The sequence below is a fragment of the Pongo abelii genome, chromosome 1, assembly GCF_028885655.2.
Source record: "Pongo abelii isolate AG06213 chromosome 1, NHGRI_mPonAbe1-v2.0_pri, whole genome shotgun sequence".
NCBI classification, from domain to species: domain Eukaryota; kingdom Metazoa; phylum Chordata; class Mammalia; order Primates; family Hominidae; genus Pongo; species Pongo abelii.
The window spans coordinates 214,451,965-214,477,977 of NC_071985.2; the positions used below are offsets into that span (position 1 = coordinate 214,451,965).

The following is a 26,013-nucleotide window of genomic DNA, read 5'->3' on the forward strand; positions in this document are numbered from 1 at the left end:
TTTCTTGACAAAGTGTTGGCTCTTGGAATTTTAAATTCTAGAGCTGGGCTCAGTCACTTTGGATTTTTCATGTTGAGCTTATAGAGCGGTGCAAAGTCAAAGGCTCTCTGATTGGTGTCTTCTATCAGTCTGGAAAATTCTCAGCCATTGTCTCTTTAATCCCCTCTGCTGTGTTCTCTTTCTTTTCCTTGTGAAACTCCATTTTCACTCTGTCATCCATATCTCTCCATCTCTTATAATGTTCATCTCATTATGTATTTATGCTGCATTTTTGACAATTTGTTCAATTCAGTTTTTCTTCACTATGTGCAAATGTTTAATCTACCTGTTGAATTCTCGTAGTTCTAGATTTTATGGTCTGTTTTTTATTTTTTATTTTTTGAGACCAAGTTTCGCTCTTGTTGCCCAGGCTGGAGTGCAGTGACGCAATCTCGGCTCACCGCAACCTCTACCTCCAGGGTTCAAGCGATTCTTCTGCCTCAGCCTTCCTGAGTATCTGGGATTACAGGCATGCACCACCACGCCCAGCTAATTTTGTATTTTTAGTAGAGACGGGATTTCTCCATGTTGGTCAGGCTGGTCTCGAACTCCCAACCCCAGATGATCCGCCTGCCTCGGCCTCCCAAAGTACTGGGATTACAGGCGTGAGGTCTCTTTTTAAAAATTCACACTTCCCTCCTTTATATGATCTATAAGCACACAAATTAAACATTTGTGTCTGATAATTCTAAAATTTGAGATATTTACATGCCTGATTCTGCGGCTTGTTATTTTGGCTCTTGCTCATGATACCTTAAAGTCTTGTTGTGTTTTATGAGTTTTGACTGTGACCTCATATTTTTTAGCTTTATCTGTGGAAATTATTTAGGACTGGGCCAAAGATGGGTTTCTCCAGAGGAGGTGAAGAACTGCTTCTGTGAGGCAGTGCAGGGTACTGCTGTCCCAGTTCTGAGCCTCAGGATTTTCAGACCTCCTAGGTAGTGAGAGGTTTGAGCCGCAAGCCCCTATAAGGGGACAGCTCATTACAGGTTTTCAGAGGAGATTTTGCCCTGCCACTTGATGGTAAAGTTTAAGGAAAGCCAATTTCCTCAGTTATTTGGTTGGGGGAAAGGGATAGCTGATCTCTGCACCAAGGGTGTAGCTCTTTGGGGTACTAGATTTGTATTTGTGGGGCATGGGGTTGAGGGTTCCTGCTAGATTCTTTGCCTCAGTGGATTCGGGGCTTTATCCACCTCTCAAATCTGGGCAGGGCATGGAAACAAAAGCTCAATGCAAAAACTGACTCGTATTTTGCTTATCTCCCTGGCTTCCCGATTTCTCTTAGTTTATGGCTTTTGGCTGTTCTGTGTTGGTGTGGCAGTTCATTGATACATTTTTATTCAACACTTTAAATTGTTTTTGAGTGGTGGAGAGTGAGGAGTAGATCAGGGAACCTTGTTTGCCTTATTGCCTGAAATGGAACTCTTTCTGATGCCATTTTCATCGTGCCATACTGAGCTGGTTTGTGACTTTGTCAGGGACCTTTACCTTTTTTTTTTTTTTTTTTTTTTTTTCAATTCAGACCCACCCAGGAATGCAACAGTGGGACTTTTTTTTTTTTTTTCCCAAAGTTTCACTTTGTCACCCAGGCTGGGGTACAGTGGTGTGATCGAGGCTCACTGTAACCTCCACCTTCTGGGCTCAAACCATCCTCCCACCTCAGCCTCCTGAGTAGCTGGGACTATAGGCGTGTGCCACCACACCCAGCTAATTTTTGTATTTTTTGTAGAAATGGCGTTTCGCCACATTGCCTTGGCTGGTCTCCAACTTTTGAGCTCAAAGTGCTCACAAGACCTTATTTTTTAAAGACCATATTTTCTCACCTTCATGTTACTTTAAGTTGTGTTTTTTCGCTTATAGAGGACATTCTACCTAATCTTTTAGAATGAAGCTAAAAACTAACTATAACTTCCTTTTGATTTGACTGGAACACAGGATTATTTGACATTTTCTGAGTGCCTGTTTTTTGGGCAAGGAGATGCTAGTTAAATAAGGCACAGTCCCTCTCCTTGAGGAGGTTATATCCTGAGAGAGAGCAAGACATGTACACAGCCAACCATGATGAAGTGTGTGGACTTGGGTGTTATGGGTTTCAAACTGAATGTGGTCTGCGGATAAAATCAATCAGCATCAAATTTCCAATTTGAACTATTGATATTGCCATGTAGGGCATTTAAAGACTTACCAGACAGAAATAATTTGTCAGTGATGGTACTTCAATTAGAATTCTCATTTCACCTTCCATGGGAGAGGCTCTTTCCTAACTTGGCCGCTTTGATTTCTGGCAGGTACAGAATCAGAAACCAAGGCCTTCATGGCTGTGTGCATTGAGACAGCCAAGCGCTACAATCTGGATGACTACCGGACCCCGGTGTTCATCTTCGAGAGGCTCTGCAGCATCATTTATCCTGTAAGCAGTGTGGTGCTTCCCATGGCTCTCGAGTGTCAGCACGGCCCACTTTGCCATGAAGCCTCTTGGTGATTCGTTAAAGTGATGGGGAATTGTACCAGCTGTGGGCCACTTAGTCATTAGTGAAAGAAGATCCACCGCCATAAAAGAGAAACAACCTCATAATTTTCCTCTTGCTAATAATGGGACATTTAATGACCTTCCTTGGTCTTATTTCCTAGATTCAAGTAAAGAGTCATGTTTTTTTAAAAACTAGGTCTAACCTCCATTGCCAAAATCCCATTGCATATCAGTCCAACATACTGTGGAAGAAGCAGTATTGAGCTAGAATATAAAGATATTTTTACTCTCTTCCTTCTTTAGCTGCCCTGTGTTTTGTGCACACGTGCAGCGTGTGTTTTTTTCCCTAGCCTGAACTGTGTAGAAGCACAGTATCATCCAGAGAACCCTTCCTGCTATTGAAGAAAGATGAACACTAGTATCATGAGCTAGCAATGAGAGCTCATTGGGGGTGTGTACCTGAGTGTCATGTCCCATAGAGAAGCCCTTTTCTTGACTTCAGGGTCATCAGTGACAAAGTCCTCTGGCCCCAAATTGGTTAGCATCACATGAGACCAGCAGGAGGAGGAAGGAAAGTCCCTCCTCGCACCCCTTCCCCCATTTTTTAATACATCTCTCATATGTCACTCCTTGTCTGCTTGTTAGGCTTTATCTCCTAATCCACCCTGGGGTTTCAGCGGAGATGCTTGATATTTTAGTTTACTTGAGTTTGTTTAGATTTTTGGAAGTACCTCTGAGTTTCCTGTCCTTTATATCTTTAAATGTTTGGGGGACTTGCTGAGTTTGGTGTGTTTTCCTCGAGTGTCCATAGAACAAGGTAGCATGGTATAAATCTCCACCTCTGCCATCCCTTCTGATGCACCCTTCTGTCTGTCCTCCAGGAGGAGAATGAAGTCACTGAGTTCTTCGTGACCCTGGAGAAGGATCCCCAACAAGAAGACTTCTTACAGGGCAGGATGCCTGGGAACCCGTATAGCAGCAATGAGCCAGGCATCGGGCCGCTGATGAGGGATATAAAGAACAAGATTTGCCAGGACTGTGACTTAGTGGCCCTCCTGGAAGATGACAGTGGCATGGAGGTAATGACCATAGGACAGTGCTGTTCACGTTTACGATTAGGGGCTTCCTCCTAGGCTAACCAAATCCAGGTGCTTCTTCCTAGTAGCTGATTAACTTGGGGCAGGTGGCCTTCAGTTGCTCCGCTCTGTAAGTTGGGGTTAATGATTCCCACCTTTCTACGTAGTGGCTGTTGGTTGTAGTGGTGGTGGGTATTTATTATTGTTACTACCTCTGACAGAGACTTCTCGGTGAGTCTGAGTTACCTGAGCCCCCTAAATATTGGCATTTTACCCCCTGTGCAGGTTTATGTCCCTGTGTCAGTTACTTTCTGGCAGACCCTTGAGGGTCTGACATTTTTACATAGTGAAAAGCCTTTTCTGGTGCTGAGCCGGCAGGAGAAGGTCCCCAGTGGGTGTGTCTAAGCTGGAGCCTGTGTGTGGGTTAGGGATGTTTTCAGCCCCTGAAATTGTGCACAAAATTCTCTGTGTGTTTTGCATACATGAGGATTTTTTAAGAGTGGGGGAGTTGATAGGTCCATGACATATAAAAATTATGAATTATCAGCCATTGCTGTAAGGTGCCCTTTGCTCTTGGATTTTACTTGTCTTACAATTATTTGGAATAACAGCTTCACCTGCTTTTCTGTTCAGCTTCTAGTGAACAATAAAATCATTAGTTTGGACCTTCCTGTGGCTGAAGTTTACAAGAAAGTCTGGTGTACCACGAATGAGGTATGTGCCTGCTTTCTTGTTTGGAGGTGTGGTTTCACTTTTCTGACTTATGCAGACTTGTACCAGCAGGAGCTGTTGTTCATCATCACTTACCTAGCTTGTAGCAGCTCTCTAAGGCTTTACTGTCCCTGTTTGGGGTTGTGTGGAGAAAACCAATCTTGTTTTCCTTTGGAGGCGTCTGACTAATGGAGGGACATTTAATGACCTTCATGAAGCTTCAGGAAAGCAAAAGCATTTTGCTGGGCTGTGCAAGTTGTCAAACCCCAAGGACTGAAAGCCAGGGGGTGTCGGAGGCTCTGTGCTGGGAATGCTTGCTGTCTTGTTCCCTTCAATATGGACACCTCTCAACTGAGAATAGTTCTCAGCTTTTATGGGCCTGCTCGCTTAGTAGAACATTTTTCCAGTAGCTGTATCAAGGAGCATCGTTTCTGTTTTACTAGCTGGGGAATGGAGGCTCAAACAGGCAGTTGTTCTTGAGGAGGGGAAAAGGGAAATGAAGGAAGTCCAGTGCTCTGGGCCTTTTGGCCATCACGAGGGATGCTATTTGTCCACTTATGGAAGTATTAGATGGTCCCTTTCACCTTTCCCTCCTTTCTTATTCTCTGTTCCTTCCTTTCCTCTCTTCCTGTTTCTTTTTCTTCTCCTCCATTTCTCTCTCCCCCTGCCATTTCTTCCCTTCTCTTGTTTCTGTTGGGAGGAGAGGTCTTTAGCACATGAATCAGATAAGTAACTTAATTACAGCAAACTAGTGTAGCAGGGACGCACAGCAAAATTTTCTAGATTTGGTCCCAAATACTTCTGTAGAGTTTGAGAAACTAAATTGGCAGTATACTATTTGTACATTTTGACCTTCAATTTGTTACATATTTCCGCCTCTCTCCTTTCTTTTCTCCCACTGGGCTGGAAATCCTGCTCACTGTTGACTGTTGGTCTACTGCCAGTGGGGTCGTTGTTGCACTGTTGGCTGAGGGACAGGCAGAGAACTGTCCCAGCCAATACCTCTTGTTACAGACATTGTAGCATCAAAACAGAATGATACAGATTTAATCCCTGATGCACATAAAAAGTTAAGACAAGGCTTCTGGGACACTCTTGTAAATAGTGGTAGTGAACCCGTGGAATGCACAAGGGTATTTCCCTTGAATGGCGAAGCAAGATAGAAGTTGAGAATCATTTGCCCCTCACACTGATGTGCTTAATCCAGTTAGAAGGTTTTCTGGCAAAGTCCTGAGTTTGTGATAGCCTTTGTTCTGGGACTTCAGCCTCCTTTCTCTACCTTGGCCTCCATTTCCCTGATAAGCAGCCTACCTCTGTAGCTACTGACTAGAACCTGCTCTGTGTTCATTGTCTGTGGTGGTTCTGTCTCTGAGGAATTCTCACTGGGCTTCTGTAGCCGGAAGCACTTCTGCAACTGGCCTTTCTGGCAGGTGGTCTTCCTCCAGGGTTTCCCGTCCTGAAGCTCGGCATAGACTTGGAGGCAGGCTGCTTGAATTAGTGTGCTACCAAATCCCCCACTGGATTTCATCAATGGTCACTTTGAGCTCCAATTTCTAGTCTGCAAAATGAGAAGAATATTAGTATATGTGCTCAGTGCCAGACATACAGTAAACTTTCCTGATCCTCCAATTTAGTGAAGTTGCTGTAATTTTGTCATTTATAAAAGACTTGATTCTTATCATTCTAGTCAGATTGTGGGTTTAGCTTAAAGAATTGTGGATGAACCCCCTCCTTGTATGGTTATATAAAGACGTCTGAATCTCTATAGGTAAAGATTGATGTACTCTCTTTTCCTGTTTTGATTCCCGAGGCTTGAGTCAAAGCTCTTTGATTTAAATGGCCTTGCTTGTCCTAGGTAGTAGTCCCTATTGATTGGAGACAGTTTCTACTCCTGAGGAAGGTCCAGGCTTGGAATTAGACCTCCGCTTATAGCTTGGTAACCTTGAACAAGCTGTGTAACCTTATGTAAAAGGATCATATAAAGTACTTAATTAGCATAGAACCTGGCACAGAGTAAAACATTCAATAAATATTTGTTAGATTATTACATAGTGTTCTAATGAAATTGAAGGAGATAGTGTTGTTAAAATGTTTCATAGAATGTCTAGCTTCTAGTAGACACAAAATAAAATTAGCATTCTTTCCCCTAAGTGAATCGCTGTGCATTTGGATTCTAGATGTTGTGATTGAGACCTTGTAGAAAAATAGAGGCTCTCCACATTGCTGGGGCTTTAAGCAAGACCAAGTATGGAGTCCTTTGCATTTGTCTGGGCCTGTTTTTAAGTACCTTTCTCCAACTTTCTCTGCTCAGGGAGAGCCCATGAGGATTGTTTATCGTATGCGGGGGCTGCTGGGTGATGCCACAGAGGAGTTCATTGAGTCCCTGGACTCTACTACAGGTAATCATGGCACTGCACATTGGATCTGAGGCTCGGGACTCATGAGCGGCTCACGTCCCAGAACTTAGGGGCATTCTCAGGAGCTTCTCTCTTGTACCTCTGCATCAGAATTGTGGGGAGATTGTTTCTTCAATTGAGGAAAAATAGAGATGTCTGTGGCACGATGCAGATACCACTGAGGGTTCCAAAAAAAAAAAAAAAAAAAAAAAAACACCAGCAAACTTTTAGAGGAAAATGCAATGAACAGTAAACTGGAGTTCAGATTTATTTTTAACTCCCTCTCCCCCCACTCCATTGATGGTATTGGTGCTCATACTTTGACATTTGAGTAAATAATTTTAATTGACTTGAAACTTTAAAAAAGCTCCTACTGAGAGTGGGATAGTTTAATATCATCCATCATTGACCCCTTTTATTGGCCGTGTCTTTATTGGAGATACGGAAAAGGGCTGTCAGCCATCAGCCAGGAAGAGGGCTGTCTTATCCTGGCCTATTTTATTCCCATCTTCACCTTGCCCTCCATTTCTGCTTGGCTTCCCTTCTCCCCTAGATGAAGAAGAAGATGAAGAAGAAGTGTATAAAATGGCTGGTGTGATGGCCCAGTGTGGGGGCCTGGAATGCATGCTTAACAGACTCGCAGGGATCAGAGATTTCAAGCAGGGACGCCACCTTCTAACAGTGAGTTGGGGGCAGCAAGGTGTGGGGGCCAGCCTTTCTGCATTGGGAGAGGCCCCTGTGGAAAGAAGCTATGGCCACTGTGTCATTTTACCCTAGAGGGCAGCATGGTGCCATGGAGCAGTGCGAGCCAGTGAAGGACCTGGCAGTTAGGACTACATTCTTAGGCACACCTTTTCCTGTCCTGCTGGCCCACTTCCCTTCTCCAATACCTCTTTATAGAGGCAGCATCTGACTGTCTTTCCCCAAATAGCTGCACTTGTGTTAACTATTATCATTGTTGTTTTTAAAATGGATTTTGTAATGTAACTCATTTCTTGCATTGTAAGGTTTTGTTTGGGTATTCATCCAACTAATCTCCTTAGTAAGGATTAGAGCATTCCAGAGAGGCACCACAAATATTACACTGTTATTTTCACTACTCCCCACCCCCACTCCCCCAGGGTTTATGAGAATATGTATTATTGTTATTATTGTGCCTTTGTTTTAAATGACCTATGTGGTTCTGAGCTCTCACAGGCCACGAGCTTTGGGATCATCTTCTTTACTATTAGTTTAGGGTCTGAGTTGATGCTGGGATTTCCCCCAAGACAACAAACAGAGCATCACCTCTTCCATTAGGAACTGCTGTCACTGCTGTTGTATTAGAGATGGTAGAGATATATCCAGCCAATGGAGCTACCAGCCTAATGGGAGAGCCCAGCCATCTCACCGTGTCTCCTGAAGAGCCACTTCTCCCTCCTGTCCTCTTCATTTCAGGAGGAGCCCCTGCTGATGGTGTAGACCCTGCTTAGATGTCCCTTTCCTACTGTCCCCCACATCCTACATTCTCATGTGGCCTCATGGGTTTTGACTGGCTTTTCTTGTCAGGTGCTACTGAAATTGTTCAGTTACTGCGTGAAGGTGAAAGTCAACCGGCAGCAACTGGTCAAGCTGGAAATGAACACCTTGAACGTCATGCTGGGGACCCTAAACCTGGTAAGGAGCATGGACTGCAGGTGAAGAAGAGTGGGCCTTGGAAGTTCTGGGCTCAGATGAAATGGACTCACGGCCTCTTCAAGCCCTTTATCTCTCTGGCTGACTGGTGCAGAGGCTTGGGTCATTCAGCTGCCCTTCTCCTCTGGCTGGCTCACCCCCCGCCCCCATGCTGCTGCCATGGCACCAAAGAGCTTCCTTGCTCCTTTCCTGAGTTCAGATCAGAGATAAGAGGAAGGCAGTCCCTTAAACAGTCTAGACCACACACCAGTGGGAAAGAAGTGCCCCTCTCCTTGGGGCAGCAAAGAAAGAGATCTGGAACTTCATGTTTTCCCTGTCATCAAAAGCTCACATGCTTGTCTCCCTCTCAGAACATGCATATACATGCACATACATACACACGGTCATACACACATGGTCTCTGGGGAGTAAGGCTGTGAGGGCATCCTTGAGAGCAATTGTCATCAGCAGTGAGTGGCTGTGGTCTTATTCTGAGAGTGACTGAGTCTCCTTCTCCTACAGGCCCTTGTAGCTGAACAAGAAAGCAAGGACAGTGGGGGCGCAGCTGTGGCTGAGCAGGTGCTTAGCATCATGGAGATCATTCTAGATGAGTCCAATGCTGAGCCCCTGAGTGAGGACAAGGTGAGTGGGGCCCGGCCCCTCCATCTGTAGGCACTGAGAGCCTGCACTGTCTCATTGCCCACAACAGGCCTGTTTGTGTCTGGCTTAGTTCACCTGAGAATGGCGGAGCCTGCTTAAGCATTGGAATGTCAGGACTCAACTAATGATGACATAATTGTATCGAAATGTGAAATCTTTGGATTCAGAGCAAGCATAATTGCTGAGGATAGTCTTTCACTCAAAAGCTGCTCGTTAATGGAATCCTGGCATGTCTCAGTTGATAGACAGAGGCTTTAGTCCAACCTTTCATTTCATAGTTGAGGAATTGAACAGCCCACTTCATTTCCCTGGACTTGGCATTTCCTCAGCTGTGGTACATAGTTGGTTACTGGTGGAATCAGGCCTAGAACCCAGGTCTCCAACTCCCAGAATTTCTCTCCACCTGCTATGTCTGTAATTTCCTCCATTCTTATTGGTGCTAATGATTTGGCTAGAGCTATGACCAAGTGAATGTCCAGCAGCCTGCATTCTCTTACAGGAAGGAAAGATTGTATTGGTATATTTTGACCACCTGAGACTATTAACAGCACTGTCACAGAAATTTAGAAACGAATTTCTCAAGTGAAACTCATACTGTCTGTTATTCCCCAAGAAGTGCCGAGACATAGTTCTTCTAGGGGTATTCCTGATGACTCTGATGGAAGTGGTGACTTTTGGGGCTCAGATGTTGGCTGCAGCCACAGTCCTGACTGCATTAATGGCATGTTCACCCTCTTTTCTGTTGCAGGGCAACCTCCTCCTGACAGGTGACAAGGATCAACTGGTGATGCTCTTGGACCAGATCAACAGCACCTTTGTTCGCTCCAACCCCAGTGTGCTCCAGGGCCTGCTTCGCATCATCCCGTACCTTTCCTTTGGAGAGGTGGAGAAAATGCAGATCTTGGTGGAGCGATTCAAACCATACTGCAACTTTGATAAGTATGTTACTTTGATTTCATATAGTGAAGTGAGAGTCTCCACTAAAACCCTGAACTAGGTCTGTGAGATGAGGAAGAATCCTCTGAATTCCTATTAGATTTTTGTGTCCTCGTTCTGGCTTTTAAGGAGCTCAGTCTAGTTGGGAAGTGAATAGTTAAAATATACTGTATTAGAGTAGCAATTGGCTAGGCAGAGAAGGCAAAGTGGTTGGTGAGATGGGAGGAATATGATGAGATGGAGCCACGTGTGTGCAAATGTGAGTGCAAGAGAAGGCTGTGAGTGTGGGAGACATAGCAGGTAACAGGGAGAGTGGCGGGAGCTGGGGCAGATAGGTCTTTGTGTCACGTTAGGGAATTTAGCCTTGATCTTCTATAGGCTGTTGACAGTTGTTAACCAAGAGGGTGACATGACTGTGTTTCGTCCCGCCTTTCACACCCTCAAACTCTGCTCTTTCCTCCTAGATATGATGAAGATCACAGTGGTGATGATAAAGTCTTCCTGGACTGCTTCTGTAAAATAGCTGCTGGCATCAAGAACAACAGCAATGGGCACCAGCTGAAGGATCTGATTCTCCAGAAGGGGATCACCCAGAATGCACTTGACTACATGAAAAAGCACATCCCTAGCGCCAAGAAGTATGAAGCCCTCCCGCAGCGGGGCTGCTTTGCCTCCCCTTTGCCCTTTCCTTTTCCTTCTCCATCAGCATCTTGGTGTAAAGCTTCACGTGTGCCCCTTGCCCTCCTTGGGGCCTCCCAACCGCTTCTGGAAACTATGTGGGTGACCATTCAACCACTGCAGAGTCCTCAGGGCTTGCGGGAAAAGGATGGCAACTTTTTGGTTTCTACTTAGAGTACTCACTTCTTTCTGGCTTTTCGGCTGAGCTGGGTGGTTCTATGTGATTCTTCGTGACACTCGGAGAGGGTCATGGTTAAACACGCACTGGGGGTTTAAACAAGCCAGAGTCAACAACTGGTTTCTAGGTAGGCTTTGCTTCCCTGGCCTGCTAATAAGCCTTACTTTGCTTTGCAGTTTGGATGCCGACATCTGGAAAAAGTTTTTGTCTCGCCCAGCCTTGCCGTTTATCCTAAGGCTGCTTCGGGGCCTGGCCATCCAGCACCCTGGCACCCAGGTGGGTAGCCAGGACAGGTAGTGTGAGGGTACAGGGGTACAAGTATAACTACCCTAGTTCACCTTGAGACACGACTTACCCTAATAGATGAGACTCCTAGAGTAGAAGTGAGCCTCAGAAGTCATCTACTTCATCTCTGTGTGCTGAGAGAAATAAGTTGTATTTGTGATTTCCTCATTCAGCTCATTCTTAAGTGGGGCTTCATTGTCTAATGGGTCACCTGTGCAGCTGTTGAACTGTGAGGGATTGGCTGACCAGAGAGTAAAACACTTGGGTGTCTGGCCACAGTCACTAGGACACTTATATTACATCACCTCTATCTTCTCTGCCTCAAGCAGCTGAACACCTTGTTCTTAGGGAGGCCCACCCATTCCACTCCACAGCTCATTCCTGATTTCTCCCCACAGGGCTGAGCGTTAACCCCTCACAAATCCGATCCTAACTGGCCCTGGATAGATGGCCAGGGCTGGGTTTTGTTTTTTTTTTAAATCAAAGTTTTAATTTGGAGATTATTATAAATCCACATGCAGTTGTTAAGAAACAATACAGAGAAATTGTATGGGTCCTTTCCCCACTCTCCCCCAGTGGTAACATCATGTGGATCCCGAGCACACACCACAACCAGGATATAGACATCAGTGCCATCAGGACGCAGCGCAGGTTCATCAGCACAAGGGTCCCTCTTGTTGGCCTTTCGTAGCCACATCCATCTTCCCCGGCTCCCCTGCCACAAGCCCCTGGCACCCACCGATGTGTTCTCCATTCCGTAACTTTGGCATTTCAAGAATGTTGTGTAAATGCAGTTGTACAGAATGTAACCTTTTGGGATTGTCTTTCTTTTTTTTTTCTCAGCATGATTTTCTGGAGTTTCATCCAGGTTTGTTTAACTGTTCACCCATTAAAGGACACCTGGATTGTTGCCAGTTTTTGGCTGTTATTTATAAAGCTGCCATGAACACTTGTGTGCAGGTTTTTGTGTGAATAGAAGTTTTCATTTTTCTGGGATAAATGCCCAAGAGTGCAGTTGCTGCGTTGTATAGTAGTTGCATATTTTGTTTATGAGAAGCTGCCAAACTGTTCTCTAGAGTAGCTACAGCATTTTACATTTTACATTTCACCGGAAATGTATGGCTGCTCCAGTTTTTCTGCGTCTTAGCCAGCATTCGGTGACTATTTTTAGTTTGAACTGTTTGGAAGATGTGCAGTGATTCCGTGTGGTTCTGTGTTTTCCTAGTGGTTCATGATGTTGAACGTCTTTTCATGTGCCCTGTGTAACTTCAGTGAAATGTCTGTTCATGTCTTTTGCCTAATTTCTAACTGGATTGTTTGTTTTTTAATGTTGAGTTTTGAGAGTCCTCAGCATTGTATTTTTTCTGTTTGTAGTGTTCTGCATTGAAAATAGTTCCACTGTCTCATTTGGTAATCTGTTCTGGTAACTCATTCCAAAAACATGGTAGCTTGAGTACAGTAAAGATTCTTCACTGTGTCTCACTGAAATCCCTTTTCTAAACTCTTGTTCAACTCATAATTGTATGTATTTGTGGAGATACTTTTTCCTGCATGGGAATTTCACATGTATTGTTTTCCATATCCTTGTAACATCTCTATTTTGTATATGGATAAATCAAGGAACACAGTTGTGATTTGGCCAAAGGCAACACAATGAGTTTGGAACTCAAAGTCAGCTGATTTCCAGGCTTTTTTTTTTTTTTGAGGTGGAGTTTTGTTCTTGTCACCCAGGCTGGAGTGCAGTGGCATGGTCTCGGCTCACTGCAACCTCTGCCTCCCGGGTTCAAGTGATTCTCCTGTCTCAGCCTCCCAAGTAGCTGGGACTAAAGGCACCTGCCACCACACCTGGCCAATTTTTTGTATTTTTAGTAGACACGGGGTTTCACCATGTTGGCCAGGCTAGTCTCCAACTCCTGACCTCAGGTGATCCACTCCCCTCAGCCTCCCAAAGTGCTGGGATTACAGGCGTAAGCCACTGTGCCTGGCCATCCAGGCTTATTTTTAGTTACCAAATTGAATTACTTTCTTTAGAATAAGGCTTTATCTAGTTAGATACTTGGCATTTATGCTATGGCCATTCATTTTTCTTGCAACGCATCTTGTTGTATAGCTGGTCCTGTGTTAGACTGAGGAGACAGCTGTCGCCTGTGCCTGTTGGGAGCTTATTGTCTGGTGAAAGATAGAGCCAAATACAGAGTAGTAACTAAACAGCGAGATAGATGCAGTGTGGAAGGGGCCTCAGGAAAGAGGATTGTTAAGTAGAGGGCACGGCACCTGCAAAGGCTCAGAGGCCAAAGAGAGCCTAAAGCCTTCCAAGAATTGAAAGCAGCTGCAGTGGGAGGCGAGGCATGGCAAGAGCTGCCGGTGGAGACCCGAGCAGGGGCAAGGCATGTTCTTTCTCCCAGAAGAGGAGTGTGGGTTTTCTCCTGAGGGCAGTGCCCTGACCATATTACAGAGAGTGAATTGAAGGGAGGTGAGATTGGAGGTAGGAAGAACAGTTGACAGGCTTTTATCGTAATTGAAGTGAGAGAAATGGCGGCTTAAACTAGTTCATGGGTAGATTCAACAGAGATTGAGCTGGGAGGAAGAATAAATGGGATTTGGAGAGTGACTGAACGTGAGAAGCGAAGAAGCTGAATGAATCAAGAACCTGCTCAGTTTCTGGACTGAGTGATGAGGTGAATGGTGGTGCCACTGAGATGGAGAAGATCAGAGGTTTGCGAGTAAGGTGGAGGAGAGTTCAGTAGACTATGCTATGAATGTATGGTCTGTCCTATGAATGACTAGAATGTAAGTTAAATGAGAGCAAGGTCGTTGTTTTCCCAGCACCGAAAACACACATGTGCAAGCATGCACACACAGTAAACAGCCAGAATGTTGAGTTTGGGATACCTGTGGAAAAGCTCAGTAGGAGTTGAAATATGGGCTCAGCATTTAGGAGCATGAGACATGAGGGAATAGGTAATTTCGCTGAGACACAGATTGGAAGCGGACTTGCTGTGAGAACAGATTTATGAGCTACTGAGTGATCTGCTGGCTGTGTTATTTTCAGCCTATTGTCTCATATGTAGTAATTGCTGTCAAGTCACTTGTGACAGGTTGGTGAAGATTTCAGGGATGTGGTAATATTTCTCAGTGAGCTCACCTGGAGTGCTTTTTCCAACTACACCTGTCTTTAGCCTTCTGATGTTCTCCACCCCTGTTTATCGCATGGCGCTATACGTAGTGACTTCCAGCTTTTTCAGGCACAGAGGTTTCTTGTTAATATCTTTTTTGTTGTTTAAGTTGTTAATGTCCATACCTGCTTGTAGTCGTTGCACCTCTAGTATCCCTAGCCTGAGAAAACTGTGCTCCTAGGTTTGGTGGACCCAGGGGCTCCCGTGGAGAACTTAGGGCAGGTCCTTATGAGAACGTCCAGTGCCTGCTCTGGCTGCTGAGTTCACCACTCAGTACTCATCAGGTGTTGCTGCTTGTCTTACCAGAATAAGGGGATCTTCTCCTGGCCCCTTTCCACATCCTCTGTGATGGATGCTTTGCATATGTTATCTAGTTTTTAGTCATCACAGCAACCCTTGCACTATCCCCATTTTATAGATGGAAATACTGAGCTTAGAGCATAGGAACTGGTCAGAGGCAGTGGCAGAGCCAAACCCTCTTCCATTTGTCTGTGTCTGTCAAAGTGCGGAATCAAAGGACCTGATTGCAGCTGAGCAGGTGACATGAGATGGTACATGCTGGTTGAGTTGCTAAACCTTTAAGCTCCCGGGAAGAAGGTTTGTCTACATAATTGGAGGCATGTGTCTCTCTGGTCTCTTATTGGCAGGTTCTAATTGGAACTGATTCCATCCCGAACCTGCATAAGCTGGAGCAGGTGTCCAGTGATGAGGGCATTGGGACCCTGGCAGAGAACCTGCTGGAAGCCCTGCGGGAACACCCTGACGTAAACAAGAAGATTGACGCAGCCCGCAGGGAGACCCGGGCGGAGAAGAAGCGCATGGCCATGGCGATGAGGCAGAAGGCCCTGGGCACCCTGGGCATGACGGTAAAGCTACCACCTAGAGTCCTCATATTTCTGCCAACACTGTTGATGAGGAGGTGGCCATGGGACGGCCCTGGGGTTGGCCATGGGGAAAGAGAAGGCTGGACAGAGGAGGAGGAAGGAACTAGGTGTGTTCGGCCCTCTCAGAGGTGGAACTACTATTGTTCTATCATGCAGATGAGACTTGGAGTGAGTGACTTACGAAGTTTACCAAAACAGTAAACCGGTGATAATAGCCATTAAGTTTATTGAGGACTTATTTAAGCCCTCAAGTAGTTCTAGGAGGTTGATATTGTTATATCCATTTTCCAGATGAAGTAACTGAAACTGAGAGGTGAAGTAAATAGGCCAAGGCATATAACTAATAAGTGGTTGACACAAAGGGTTCTGTGCTCTTCTAACTGTCCCACCTTGGAGGAAGCAGAGTCCTACAAGCTCCTTCTCCAAAGCACAGACTTGAGTGTCAGCAGTTGAAAAGCTCACATGGGAACAGTGAATGAATCATAGTGCAACAGCCCTTGGAAGCTGAGACTTGGCATTGCTGGCACGAAGATGCTGGCATGAAGAAAGGGGGCTTTTCTGATGGCAGGTGGCACCTTGCCAGGGCTCCAGCTGGATGATTTCCTTTGCTTCAGTGGTTCCTGTAGGAAGAGAGAATAGCAGAAGGGCCTGGGTCTTTATCCTTATTAGAAGACAGCTCAAGGGCTTTCCTTTCATGCACTTGTCCTTTTCGTGGAGGTAGAAGGTTAGCCCTGTTCCTGAGTACCTCCAAGCTAGGGTGGGAGAGGGTGTGTGGAAATCCCCTTGACATGCCGCTGGGGTTCCCCTACAGACAAATGAAAAGGGCCAGGTCGTGACCAAGACAGCGCTCCTGAAGCAGATGGAAGAGCTGATCGAGGAGCCTGGCCTCACTTGCTGCATCTGCAGGGAGGGATACAAGTTCCAGGTACAGCTGCTAGGCCTGCGGTCGGTCCTGAGGGCCCAGCCTGACCCCTTGTTCTAAGTAGCATCCCCCTCCTCCAGGCCATTTTGTTCTTAGCTAGGCAAGGTCAAGGCCTGCATCTTAGGAGGTTAACAAAAGGACCAGCTGTCCTCTTTAGAGGCAGGAAGGTGAAGTCATCCGAACTTTAGACTTTGTTGTCTTTATCATCATCATCATGACAAATGCTGCTCGTTGGATTCTTCCTATATGTGAGGCCTCATGCTCAGAGCTTTGTGTAAACTGGATAATTTTATTTAAACCTGTAAAAAGCCTCAACTTGTGGTTAAGCAAACAAAGGTCACATCGCAGAGCCAGAATTCCAGCCTAGGCTTCTCAGACTCCAGACCTGGGCTTTTAAAAACACACCATGCTGCCTCCATTCAGGGTAACTGGGGAGAAAATCAGAACTTTCTAGGCTTATCCAAACTAGATTCCACCTGAAAGGAGCAGAGCAGCCAGTGACCTGCTGGCTCCCCTGAAGGCTCAAAGGTGGCCTCTTCTTTCCAGCTTGAACTTACTGCTTAGAATACAGGCTGTGGAAGGGCAGGTGCCTGGGCTACAGGGCTCATTAGTCCTGCGTAATGCAGGCTCCTCAGAGCTGCCCGGCAGGTTTTGAAAAGCAAGGGAATATCAAGAAGTCACTTCTGCATTTTCAGACAGTTGAAGCACAGTGTAAAGAAAGATGGCCGAGGCTTGCTAAAGTGTATGCGTCTACATCTGCACTGCATCCCCTTCTTGCTGGTTGCTCCCATAATCCTCGTTTCACTAGGGCTGCGGCCAGCCAAGTGCTTCACCAACAGACTGAGGGGCGGCCTTACCTGCTTTTCTGAACTTCCCTAGTGAGAGCAACCTGAACCCCAAGGCATTGCCCAAGAAGGGCGACAGTTCCCCTCTATACTGCTTCTCCTGAGCCTGACTTGGAGTTTCTCCTCCCCTCTCCTTATGTTGTCGTCTTTGCAGCCCACAAAGGTCCTGGGCATTTATACCTTCACGAAGCGGGTAGCCTTGGAGGAGATGGAGAATAAGCCCCGGAAACAGCAGGGCTACAGCACCGTGTCCCACTTCAACATTGTGCACTACGACTGCCATCTGGCTGCCGTCAGGTAGGCCCTGGCTCTTGTGGGATGGCTTCTTTAGTAGGCCTGCCTGTGGGCCTGTAGTGGGTGGGACTGCCATCCTCGTGGTTTTAAATCTGCTCCTTAGTCTCTGGGGAGTAGGGTGTTCTGCCTGACACCATATAGGTCCCCAAGCAGTTATTTGAATGATAGGAAAATATGCTTTGGCCTGGGCCCAAGGCTGGTGAGAGCAGCCCTGCCTACCTGAGTCAGCAAAGCCAGCGTGTACCACATTGAGGCTATAAATGGCAAATTCTCTTCACAGGGTCAGGAGCCTGGGCCGACTGAGTTCTTAGTGTTGGCACGCCCCCACCCCCACCCCCACCCCCGCCCTCGCCCTCGCCCCCGCCCAGGTGCCTGGTTGCCACCTTAATGCCAGCAGTCGCTTGTCCCTGCTCTCCTCCCTATCCAGGTTGGCTCGAGGCCGGGAAGAGTGGGAGAGTGCCGCCCTGCAGAATGCCAACACCAAGTGCAATGGGCTCCTTCCGGTCTGGGGGCCTCATGTCCCTGAATCAGCTTTTGCCACTTGCTTGGCAAGGTGAGTGTTGAGTATTTTTCATGGTGGGATGGAGGGGATTTGCAGGGGATGGGACAAGACCCGCTATCAGCCCAATCCCCTGGTGACACCATTTCCTGTTACCTTCCTTGGGAATCCATGTCTGTCTGCTTGCTGACTGGGGAGCTGTCCAGAGCAGACAGGGTGGGGGATGGAGGCTTACTCAAGGGGTGACCTGACATGGCCCACCACAGGGTGGGAGGAACCAGCACCCTTAGCTTCCAGGGTACCAGATGAAATTTCTGGGTCTTCACTATTCCTTTGCTGATCTTATGACATAAGATGTGGGACCGACTTGGTCCTTGAGGCCAGAATTTCTGAGTTCACTTCTACAGTGTATGGCTCTGAGGTTTAAATAACGAAAGTGGCTTAGTGCCAGGGGGGATGTTGGGCTCCTTAGAAGGCCTTCCTGGTCCTAAAAACCCGGATAAGAATAGCTAAAGCATCTGTGAGGTCCTCATGTCTTGCTGATGCCTTGTGGAATGGTGCCCCACCCCAAGTCCTATTTCAAAGCTCAGGGATAAAAAGATGCCTGTCGTAAAACAGGCAGCTGGCAGTGATAATGGGCAGCATATTGAAATGCTTAACCTCTATTCTTTTGTTTTGAGACAGGGTTTTGCTCTTGTCACCCAGGCTGGAGTGCAGTGGCGTGATCTTGGCTCACTGCAGCCTCCGCCTCCCAGGTTAAAGTGATTCTCCTGCCTCAGCCTCCCAAGTAGCTGGAATTACAGGTGCCTGCCACCACGCCCAGCTAATTTTTGTATTTTTAGTAGAGACGGGGTTTTGCCATGTTGGCCAGGCTGGTCTTGAACTCCTGACCTCAGGTGATCCACCTGCCTCAGCCTCTCAAAGTGCTGGGATTACATGTGTGAGCCACTGCGCCCGGCCGGGCATGTATTCTTGTATACATTGTACAGATGAGATGCAGAGTTTGAGCAACTTGCTCGAGGTCGCCCAGTTAATAAGAGGCACAGCCCAGATAGACTGGAATGTGTATTGACATAGGAAAAACAAAAACAAAAACAAAAAACCCTTTTATTTGGAGATTGAAGAGCTTATTCTTATGGACAGATCACTTTGTCTGTCAGAATGGATGAGTTCTACATTGCTTCCTCCAAAATGTACTTCACATGCAGCCACGGTATGTCCTACAACATTAGTTCATTAAGAAATGGGCCCCCACGAGTGGTGGGCTCTCATCAAAACTTGGAGAGTGTCACATTCAGTCACTGCAGAAATGAAAATGTCCTATGGCCTTGTCATCCTGCTGGCCCCAGCCTTGGCCTCAACTTTCCCTTTTATTCTTGTCTCCGTTTGCAAACCTTTGCAGCCATCAGGCCTGGGAGTACTGGAAGGAGGCTCTGTCTCCCAAACTGGGCTTTCACCAGGAACTCACTTCCATTTCATTGTTTGCTCTGCTTCCCTCTAGACACAACACTTACCTCCAGGAATGTACAGGCCAGCGGGAGCCCACGTACCAGCTCAACATCCACGACATCAAACTGCTCTTCCTGCGCTTCGCCATGGAGCAGTCGTTCAGCGCAGACACTGGCGGGGGCGGCCGTGAGAGCAACATCCACCTGATCCCGTACATCATTCACACTGTGCTTTACGTCCTGAACACGTCAGTACCCTGTGTCCCAGGGGCAGCATCTCGCAGACCCGCCCTGCATCCCTCTGCCCGAGATCCCCTCAGCTTTTTCATAGACTCTCTTGCTAGTTCCAGAGCAAGCATCTGGCCTAAGGCAGCCTTTTTGCTGAGGTGGGGATGCTCATCTGCATTCTTTTAGGGCCACGCAGAAAAAGCAATAAAGGGAACTTCCTTCCCTCAAACTGCCCTGTCTCCCACCATGGGCAGCCCAAGACCGCATCCTTGGACTGACCTTCAGCTCACGGGGGAGCAGGAAGTGGGAAAAGTCAGGCCACTGAAGCCTCTACTTCAATGCAGCTGCTACTTCTACTTTCCAGACTGTTCTCTTGAATGGGGGGAGGCCACAGGTCGGAGCTGTGCCCACATCATTAGTCAAGGGCATATAGATTGTTACAGGTGACGGTTTCCCATCAAGGGGATGCAGCAGAGCTGAGGACCTAGTTCATAAATGGAAAACTGGATTTGTTATCCCTGTTTTCTCTACAGTGGGTAATGCTTCTGGCAAGTGTGAAGGGAAAGGGAATGTTCAAGATTATCTGGGAAAGTCAACTGACAAGGAAGGCAGCCAGGAAAAAAAAGAGATTGGTAGTTTTATCCATATGCACATTATGGGACAGTTAGGTTGGTACCTGGAAGTGTAATTTTAAAGAAGCACTTAGGCCAGGCACGGTGGCTCACGCCTGTCATCCCAGCACTTGGGAGGCCAAGGTAAGAGGATTGCTTGAGCCCAGCCTAAGCAACATAGTAAGACTCTGTCCTAATAAAAAAAAAATTGTTTTAAATTAGCCAGGCTCACACCTGTAGTCCCAGCTATTTGGGAGGCTGAGGTGAGAGGATGGCTTGAGCCAAGGAGGTTGAGGCTGCAGTAAGTCGTGATCGCACCACTGCACTCCAGCCTGTGCGACAGAGCAAGACCATGTCTCAAAGAAAAAAAAAAATTAGGAGATTGACTATCCTTTAGCTCTTCCATTTAATTCACTGTTTCATGCTTGTAGGCCCCATCTCCTAGCAAGAGGCTTACGGTTCCCTGTTGAAAGGTTGTGTACAGCTCACCCCGGGTAGCTGCAGCACAGTTTAGGCAACAGGACAATCTGTCTCTTGTCTTTTCTGGTTCTTTCTCTTCAACAATGTTATTTTTTCCTTCTCTTCCATTTCCTTGTGAGATAAAAGGCTGACCTCGAGACCACAGGCTTCATTGTTAAAACACGCAGGGGCAGGTTGACATCAGAGTGCTTACTTCATCTGCTGAACTGCTTAGACTGGCGGGAGCAGCACCCGGCAGCACTGATGGCACAGACCTTCCCACTCTCCAAATTTCACTCCTTCTCAATGTTCCTGGGGCCCTGGACAGAGCCCTGGGTGACTTTAGGTGTCAGTATGTTTCTGAACAAGCCAGACATTTGTAATTGTCAAGTCCCTTCATTGGAAAGGGAATTGGCTGTCTCACAGTTTCTTTGGTCAGCCAGATGCTGACCCAGAAGCTTCACAGAGAGGCCTTGCTTCTCGGCCCAGACTGCTTCCCAATTGACAGCTATCCAATTGACATTGGTGGGAGCTTGGTCACAGTGGGGCTGAGTGCCTTTGGTGGAATATTTGTTTATGGAGGCAAGTATGTCACAGCATGGCCACCGTAAGCCAGACCTGAGCCTGAGCAGATCCTGCAGCAGCCAACAGCCTCAGATTCCCTACAGGGCTGGAAGATCAAGTTGATTGTATCCATCCATGCCTATCTGCAGGCAGCAGAAGCAGGCAGGGTGTCCTTGCACTCTCTCCTCCTGCTTTCCCAGAGTCCAGCATCTGTGCCAGTGCCACCTATAGACCTGGTAACTTTTTTTTTCCTGGTTCTAGTGTTGTGTTTGTCCCCACCTCTCCCCACCAGTGCCCCATGGAGTTAGGATAGGGCATCAAGCATTCATGGCATGAGAGCACCATTCAGGATCTAAGGAGAGAGTGTACCCAGAAGCGTGGCATCAGGAAGGACTTAAGTCACCTCTCAGTGCTGATTCCGTGACCTTTTGTCAAAGCTTCAGCGTGGAGAAGGAGGTAGGGTTAAGATGGACAGGCTACCTGGCTTCAGAGCACAGTTCCTTCCACGATGTGAGACTTGGGCAGAATCCTTACCTCCTCTGTACTGCAGTTTTCTTTTTCTTTAAAATTGGGATAGTGGTGGCACCTGTCTCATAGCATTCTTGTGACTACTAAGTGAAATAATCCCTGTAAAGCACTTAGAGCAGTGCCTGGCACTGAGTCTGATGTAGTCCTCATCATCATCATCATCATCATCATCATTGCAACTTAGGACACATGAGGACAAGAAGCAGCGCTCATCTGGAAGAGACTGTTCTAACGAAGGCGGGAGGACCTAGATCAGAAGAAGGCAAACAGGAAGAGGGAGCCTAGGAAAGGAACCACATGCAAATTTAGTGCAAACCATGTAAACATAACATAACAAGATTATGTGGAGCAAGGGGGAGTCAGGCTATGGACCCGCCAGGGAATCTTGATTCATGTTTTTGGCCCCATCACTCACTAGCTTGGTGACTTTGGGCAAGTCACTTCACTTTTCTGGGCCTCTGGAGTTACTAGCACAGTTCCATGTTGGGGAGATTGTGAATGTCTCTGATATATGGTGCTCAGGAACCAGTAGTTGCTTGGAATTGTGTTAGAGCTGGGGTAGGAGCTAGAAGCGGGGGCCAGGGAAGAAGGGAAGATGCCACAAAGAAGGGCCTGGAAGGGGACCAAGGGCATGGATTATCAGAGGAAGTGGGAGTATTCGTCAAGGATGGGTGGGGAGTGTTGAGTCATCCAAGCGTTCAGCAAATGTCACAAGACAACGACAAATTGAGCAAATTCTTCCTGCTCTTGCTGCCGGGTCCTGCTTCCACCCTGCTTTTATTTTATCATGTCGCTTTTCTTCTAGAACCCGAGCAACTTCCCGAGAAGAGAAGAACCTCCAAGGCTTTCTGGAACAGCCCAAGGAGAAGTGGGTGGAGAGTGCCTTTGAAGTGGACGGGCCCCACTATTTCACAGTCTTGGCCCTTCATATCCTGCCCCCTGAGCAGTGGAGAGCCACACGTGTGGAAATCTTGCGGAGGCTGTTGGTGACCTCGCAGGCCCGGGCAGTGGCTCCAGGTGGAGCCACCAGGTCAGTACCTGCTTCAGGAAGCTGCTGCTCACTATTTCCCATCATCAGTTTTGAAAAGCTGCTTAGTGGTACGCATGTGCTAGGTGAAGGCATGCTTTGTGACTGCGGTGGTTGACACCAGCCCTTCTCCCTTCTCAGTCTGTCATGTCAAGAGTCTAAGCTGATGGCTGGCAGGTTGCCTGGTCATTTCTGGGTTTTCTGTTCCGCTACTAGAAAGGTAGAGCCAGTCTTACCTACTGTAGGAAATGTTAGAGAGGAAGGCAGCCAGGCACAGGGTGATACAACCAATGAGATGATCAGGGCTAAGAACAGTAATCAGGTTTTCCAAATCTTGCTGGTGTTGGCATAAGCCAGGAAAGTTTCACTGTGGCCACATGGGGTATTTTCTAATAATTAAAAACTCGTCTTCATTCTCCTTGGTTACATTCCTATCCCATGCGTCCCACATTCCATGAACCTTTCTTCTTCTAGACCACTCTCCTATACGTGTGGACACCTCCCCAAGAAAGAGCATGTCAGAAAGGAAGTGGTCTTTGATTTATGACCTTGGGCTGTGATTTGGGACAGATGGTCTCGAGAGAAACAGCTGGAAACTGCCGCCACAGCATCTCTTTGAGGACCCCCGTGGATTGCTGTGCGCAGAGGAGACCCCATGGGTACCACTCAGGCTGCCAGTGGCCCCACTCAGTCTCTGCCTGTCCTGGGGAGCTACGGAGCAGGCTCTGGGTTTGGCAGTTTGCTTCTGTCCCTCGAGTGAAATGTGCCTCTGCTCCCATTTCTGGAAGATCGGGTTTGTGATTTTTGTGATTCTGCTTTAGCCCAGGCTTCGAGGGATCATGTCCACATTTGTAGACCATCCAGGGAGCAGAGGGAAACTTTTAGGGCCATGATAAAGACAAGCCAAGTGGAAATAGCCTGTGCCCTCATTGGCACACTTGGTGTCTTTATGTCCATTAGCCCTGATCGATCAAGCGTTGCTGGTCTGTGGGCACTTCACACCCCCAGAGAGACCAGATTGGAGCTGTCCTATTGAATCTGGCCTGTACCAGATAGTCACTGGAGAGTGGGAGGGGGCAAGTCTTGTTAGATTCCTAGGTAACCCCTGCCCCCATTCCTAACATGTCACTTTCCAGTATTTCCCAAGAGCCTGAATTAATAGTTAACTAGCTGCTGGAAATCAAAAGTTAGATCTTGAGAATACTAAGTTGATAAGTCAGGCCTGGCCAGTATCCATATGCTGCATCCACAGCAAATAGAGTGGCCATTTATTGGGCACAGTCTCTCCATGGCGGGTGTGAAATCTGAACCCACAGGAGCTGTTTTGCTCTCAGTTAGGAGACTAGCGTTCATTACTGTCCCAGGCAGTTAAGGAAAAGCTGATCTGGCCACAGCTTAATTAGGAAATCCAGTGTGAACTACATTCATGAGTTGCTGTTTTCTCTGTAGCAGTTTCGTCACCTTTACTAATTGGCCTTAAATAATTAAGTTGGGCAGGGTCACTCAGGATTTCTGCTTACCAAAGCACAACAGCCACAGCAAAGGGCCAAATACGGCCATGGTCCGGGGCTGTGAGCCCGGCACTCATCAGGCAGACTAGGAAAGGCACTGTGGGTTTGCCCGATACTGGGAGGAGACCCATGGGGGAGAGACCACGGCTGGAAGGGCGTTTAGAGGTATCATCCTGGTGCTGGGGCAGCCTCACTGGCGGCAGTGTTTGTCCTAAGTCCTGTAAGTCATGGGGTAAGGTAGTAGCAGAGACACAGAAATGTAGCTCAGCAGAAGCTGGCCTCTTCTGCACACTTGACATTCAGAAAAAAAAGTTCCTCTGCCAGGACCTTGCAAGTACAAAGCCTGGGACGTTCTCAGGCGTCTGTCAGAACTTGATCTGTTATCATATCTGCCAGGGTAAAGAGCTGCAGAGAAATAGATTCTTGTACTCATCTACGGGTCCACCTTCTAGGACTTCAGGCTGCAGCATCATCACACGTATGCAGGAGAGAAAGTGGGGGCTTGGGAAGGTACTGGGGCAGAGGGAGGCCACAGGAAGCATATTTCAGTAGAGAGGGAATTGTCCCCATTTATTATTATTTGTTTTTTGCGAGTTATTTATTGAATGCAGGTGTGGGTAGCCTGTCTCATGCTAGGCAGCCCCTTCACTTGAGGCCCATATAGTTTTAGCTTCTATAATAAATACCATCTATGTTGTCTTATTTTTATGATTCTTATATATACCCATGCATTTTAATACTAAACATTTTAATATACGTCCCTTTAGTCATGGGATGTGTTCCAGTGTGTTTTGAGGTGTAGAATACTCCGTGACAAGGGCTCACCTAGGCTTTACTTATTACAGATGTGATGGCTGTAGGCAAACAAAACCTTGGGTGGTAGAAACTGAATCCTGACGCTGATATTTCACTGCCTGTGCCGAGGGGAGCCTGATCTTTCTGTATTTCCTACTGGCTCTACCTGGTGTAATCATTCCTCAAACCTCAAACCAAGAGTGCCTGCTGAGAAGGCAGTGGACATTGTTAGAGGCAGTCTCTCCCCGCCTGTCGCTCCCCATATTCCAAGGAACTGGCTGGTCTTTAGTCCTGAACTGAATCATTGGATTAAGTAGCAACGATACTGGTTAGAAACAACGGGGTGTGGTGAGCAACTTGGATTATCCCAGGATTTAGGTGATGTCAGGGTGGCTGCATGCTCCATCTTAGACATTACCATTGCTTAATACCAACTTCCTAGCAGCTTGCTGCCATTTAACACAGCACATGTTTGATAAGTTACTGTGTTTGACTGGTTTAGGTCTGCTGGCTTTCAAGAAATTTCTCCTAGTGGGAATGTAAAGACTGAATTAAAACCTTGTTTCCTACCTCATTTATTAGGTTCCATCAAATTCCAAGAGATTGTGGGGGCCCAAACACAAGGGATACATAGGAATCCTTTGCCTTTCTTTAAGTCACTAGCCTTGTGTTTGCCACGTCTGCCCTGGTGATGTCTCCCCCGGTTCCATTTTACCCTGATCTGGAAGATGAGCACTGAGAGAATCAGATGAATATAATGGAGCATTTTTGTAACCAGTAAACTTCTGGGTCCCAGGGCTCCAGAGGTTCTTGCCCACGGCTGCTTTTTTCCAAGCAGAAGGCAAGTCGCTGGAACTCCGAGATGCATACACCACTGTGACGCTTCCCTTGCTCCCAGAATGCCTTGCTCTGTGCTTGTGAGTATCCTCCTAGGGACTTCATGTGATGGAATTGGATTTTCTTTTCCAGGCTGACAGATAAGGCAGTGAAGGACTATTCCGCTTACCGTTCTTCCCTTCTCTTTTGGGCCCTCGTCGATCTCATTTACAACATGTTTAAGGTAAGGAGGCTGTCAGAGGCCCAGTGGGTTTTGGCAAGAGTGTAAAATGTCTGCACTCCTGTCCCTGACCCTGCCTCAGC

At 47.0% G+C, this 26,013-nt stretch overlaps 1 protein-coding gene across 16 annotated transcripts in view; it reads left to right on the top strand.

Annotated features, from left to right (window-relative positions):
- UBR4 (ubiquitin protein ligase E3 component n-recognin 4) overlaps nt 1-26,013 on the top strand; it is a 136,211-nt gene that overhangs the window by 106,249 nt on the left and 3,949 nt on the right. For all 16 annotated transcript variants that reach the window (XM_024251135.3, XM_054540687.2, XM_054540698.2 and 13 more), the window contains 17 exons: nt 2,328-2,449; nt 3,391-3,588; nt 4,219-4,299; nt 6,608-6,695; nt 7,246-7,373; nt 8,241-8,348; nt 8,868-8,987; nt 9,754-9,944; nt 10,406-10,579; nt 10,974-11,073; nt 14,906-15,124; nt 15,954-16,067; nt 17,064-17,206; nt 17,631-17,756; nt 19,204-19,398; nt 22,346-22,570; nt 25,843-25,933. In XM_024251135.3, coding sequence (XP_024106903.1) covers nt 2,328-2,449; nt 3,391-3,588; nt 4,219-4,299; nt 6,608-6,695; nt 7,246-7,373; nt 8,241-8,348; nt 8,868-8,987; nt 9,754-9,944; nt 10,406-10,579; nt 10,974-11,073; nt 14,906-15,124; nt 15,954-16,067; nt 17,064-17,206; nt 17,631-17,756; nt 19,204-19,398; nt 22,346-22,570; nt 25,843-25,933 — 2,423 coding nt within the window. The remainder of the gene's footprint in view (nt 1-2,327; nt 2,450-3,390; nt 3,589-4,218; nt 4,300-6,607; nt 6,696-7,245; nt 7,374-8,240; nt 8,349-8,867; nt 8,988-9,753; nt 9,945-10,405; nt 10,580-10,973; nt 11,074-14,905; nt 15,125-15,953; nt 16,068-17,063; nt 17,207-17,630; nt 17,757-19,203; nt 19,399-22,345; nt 22,571-25,842; nt 25,934-26,013) is intronic.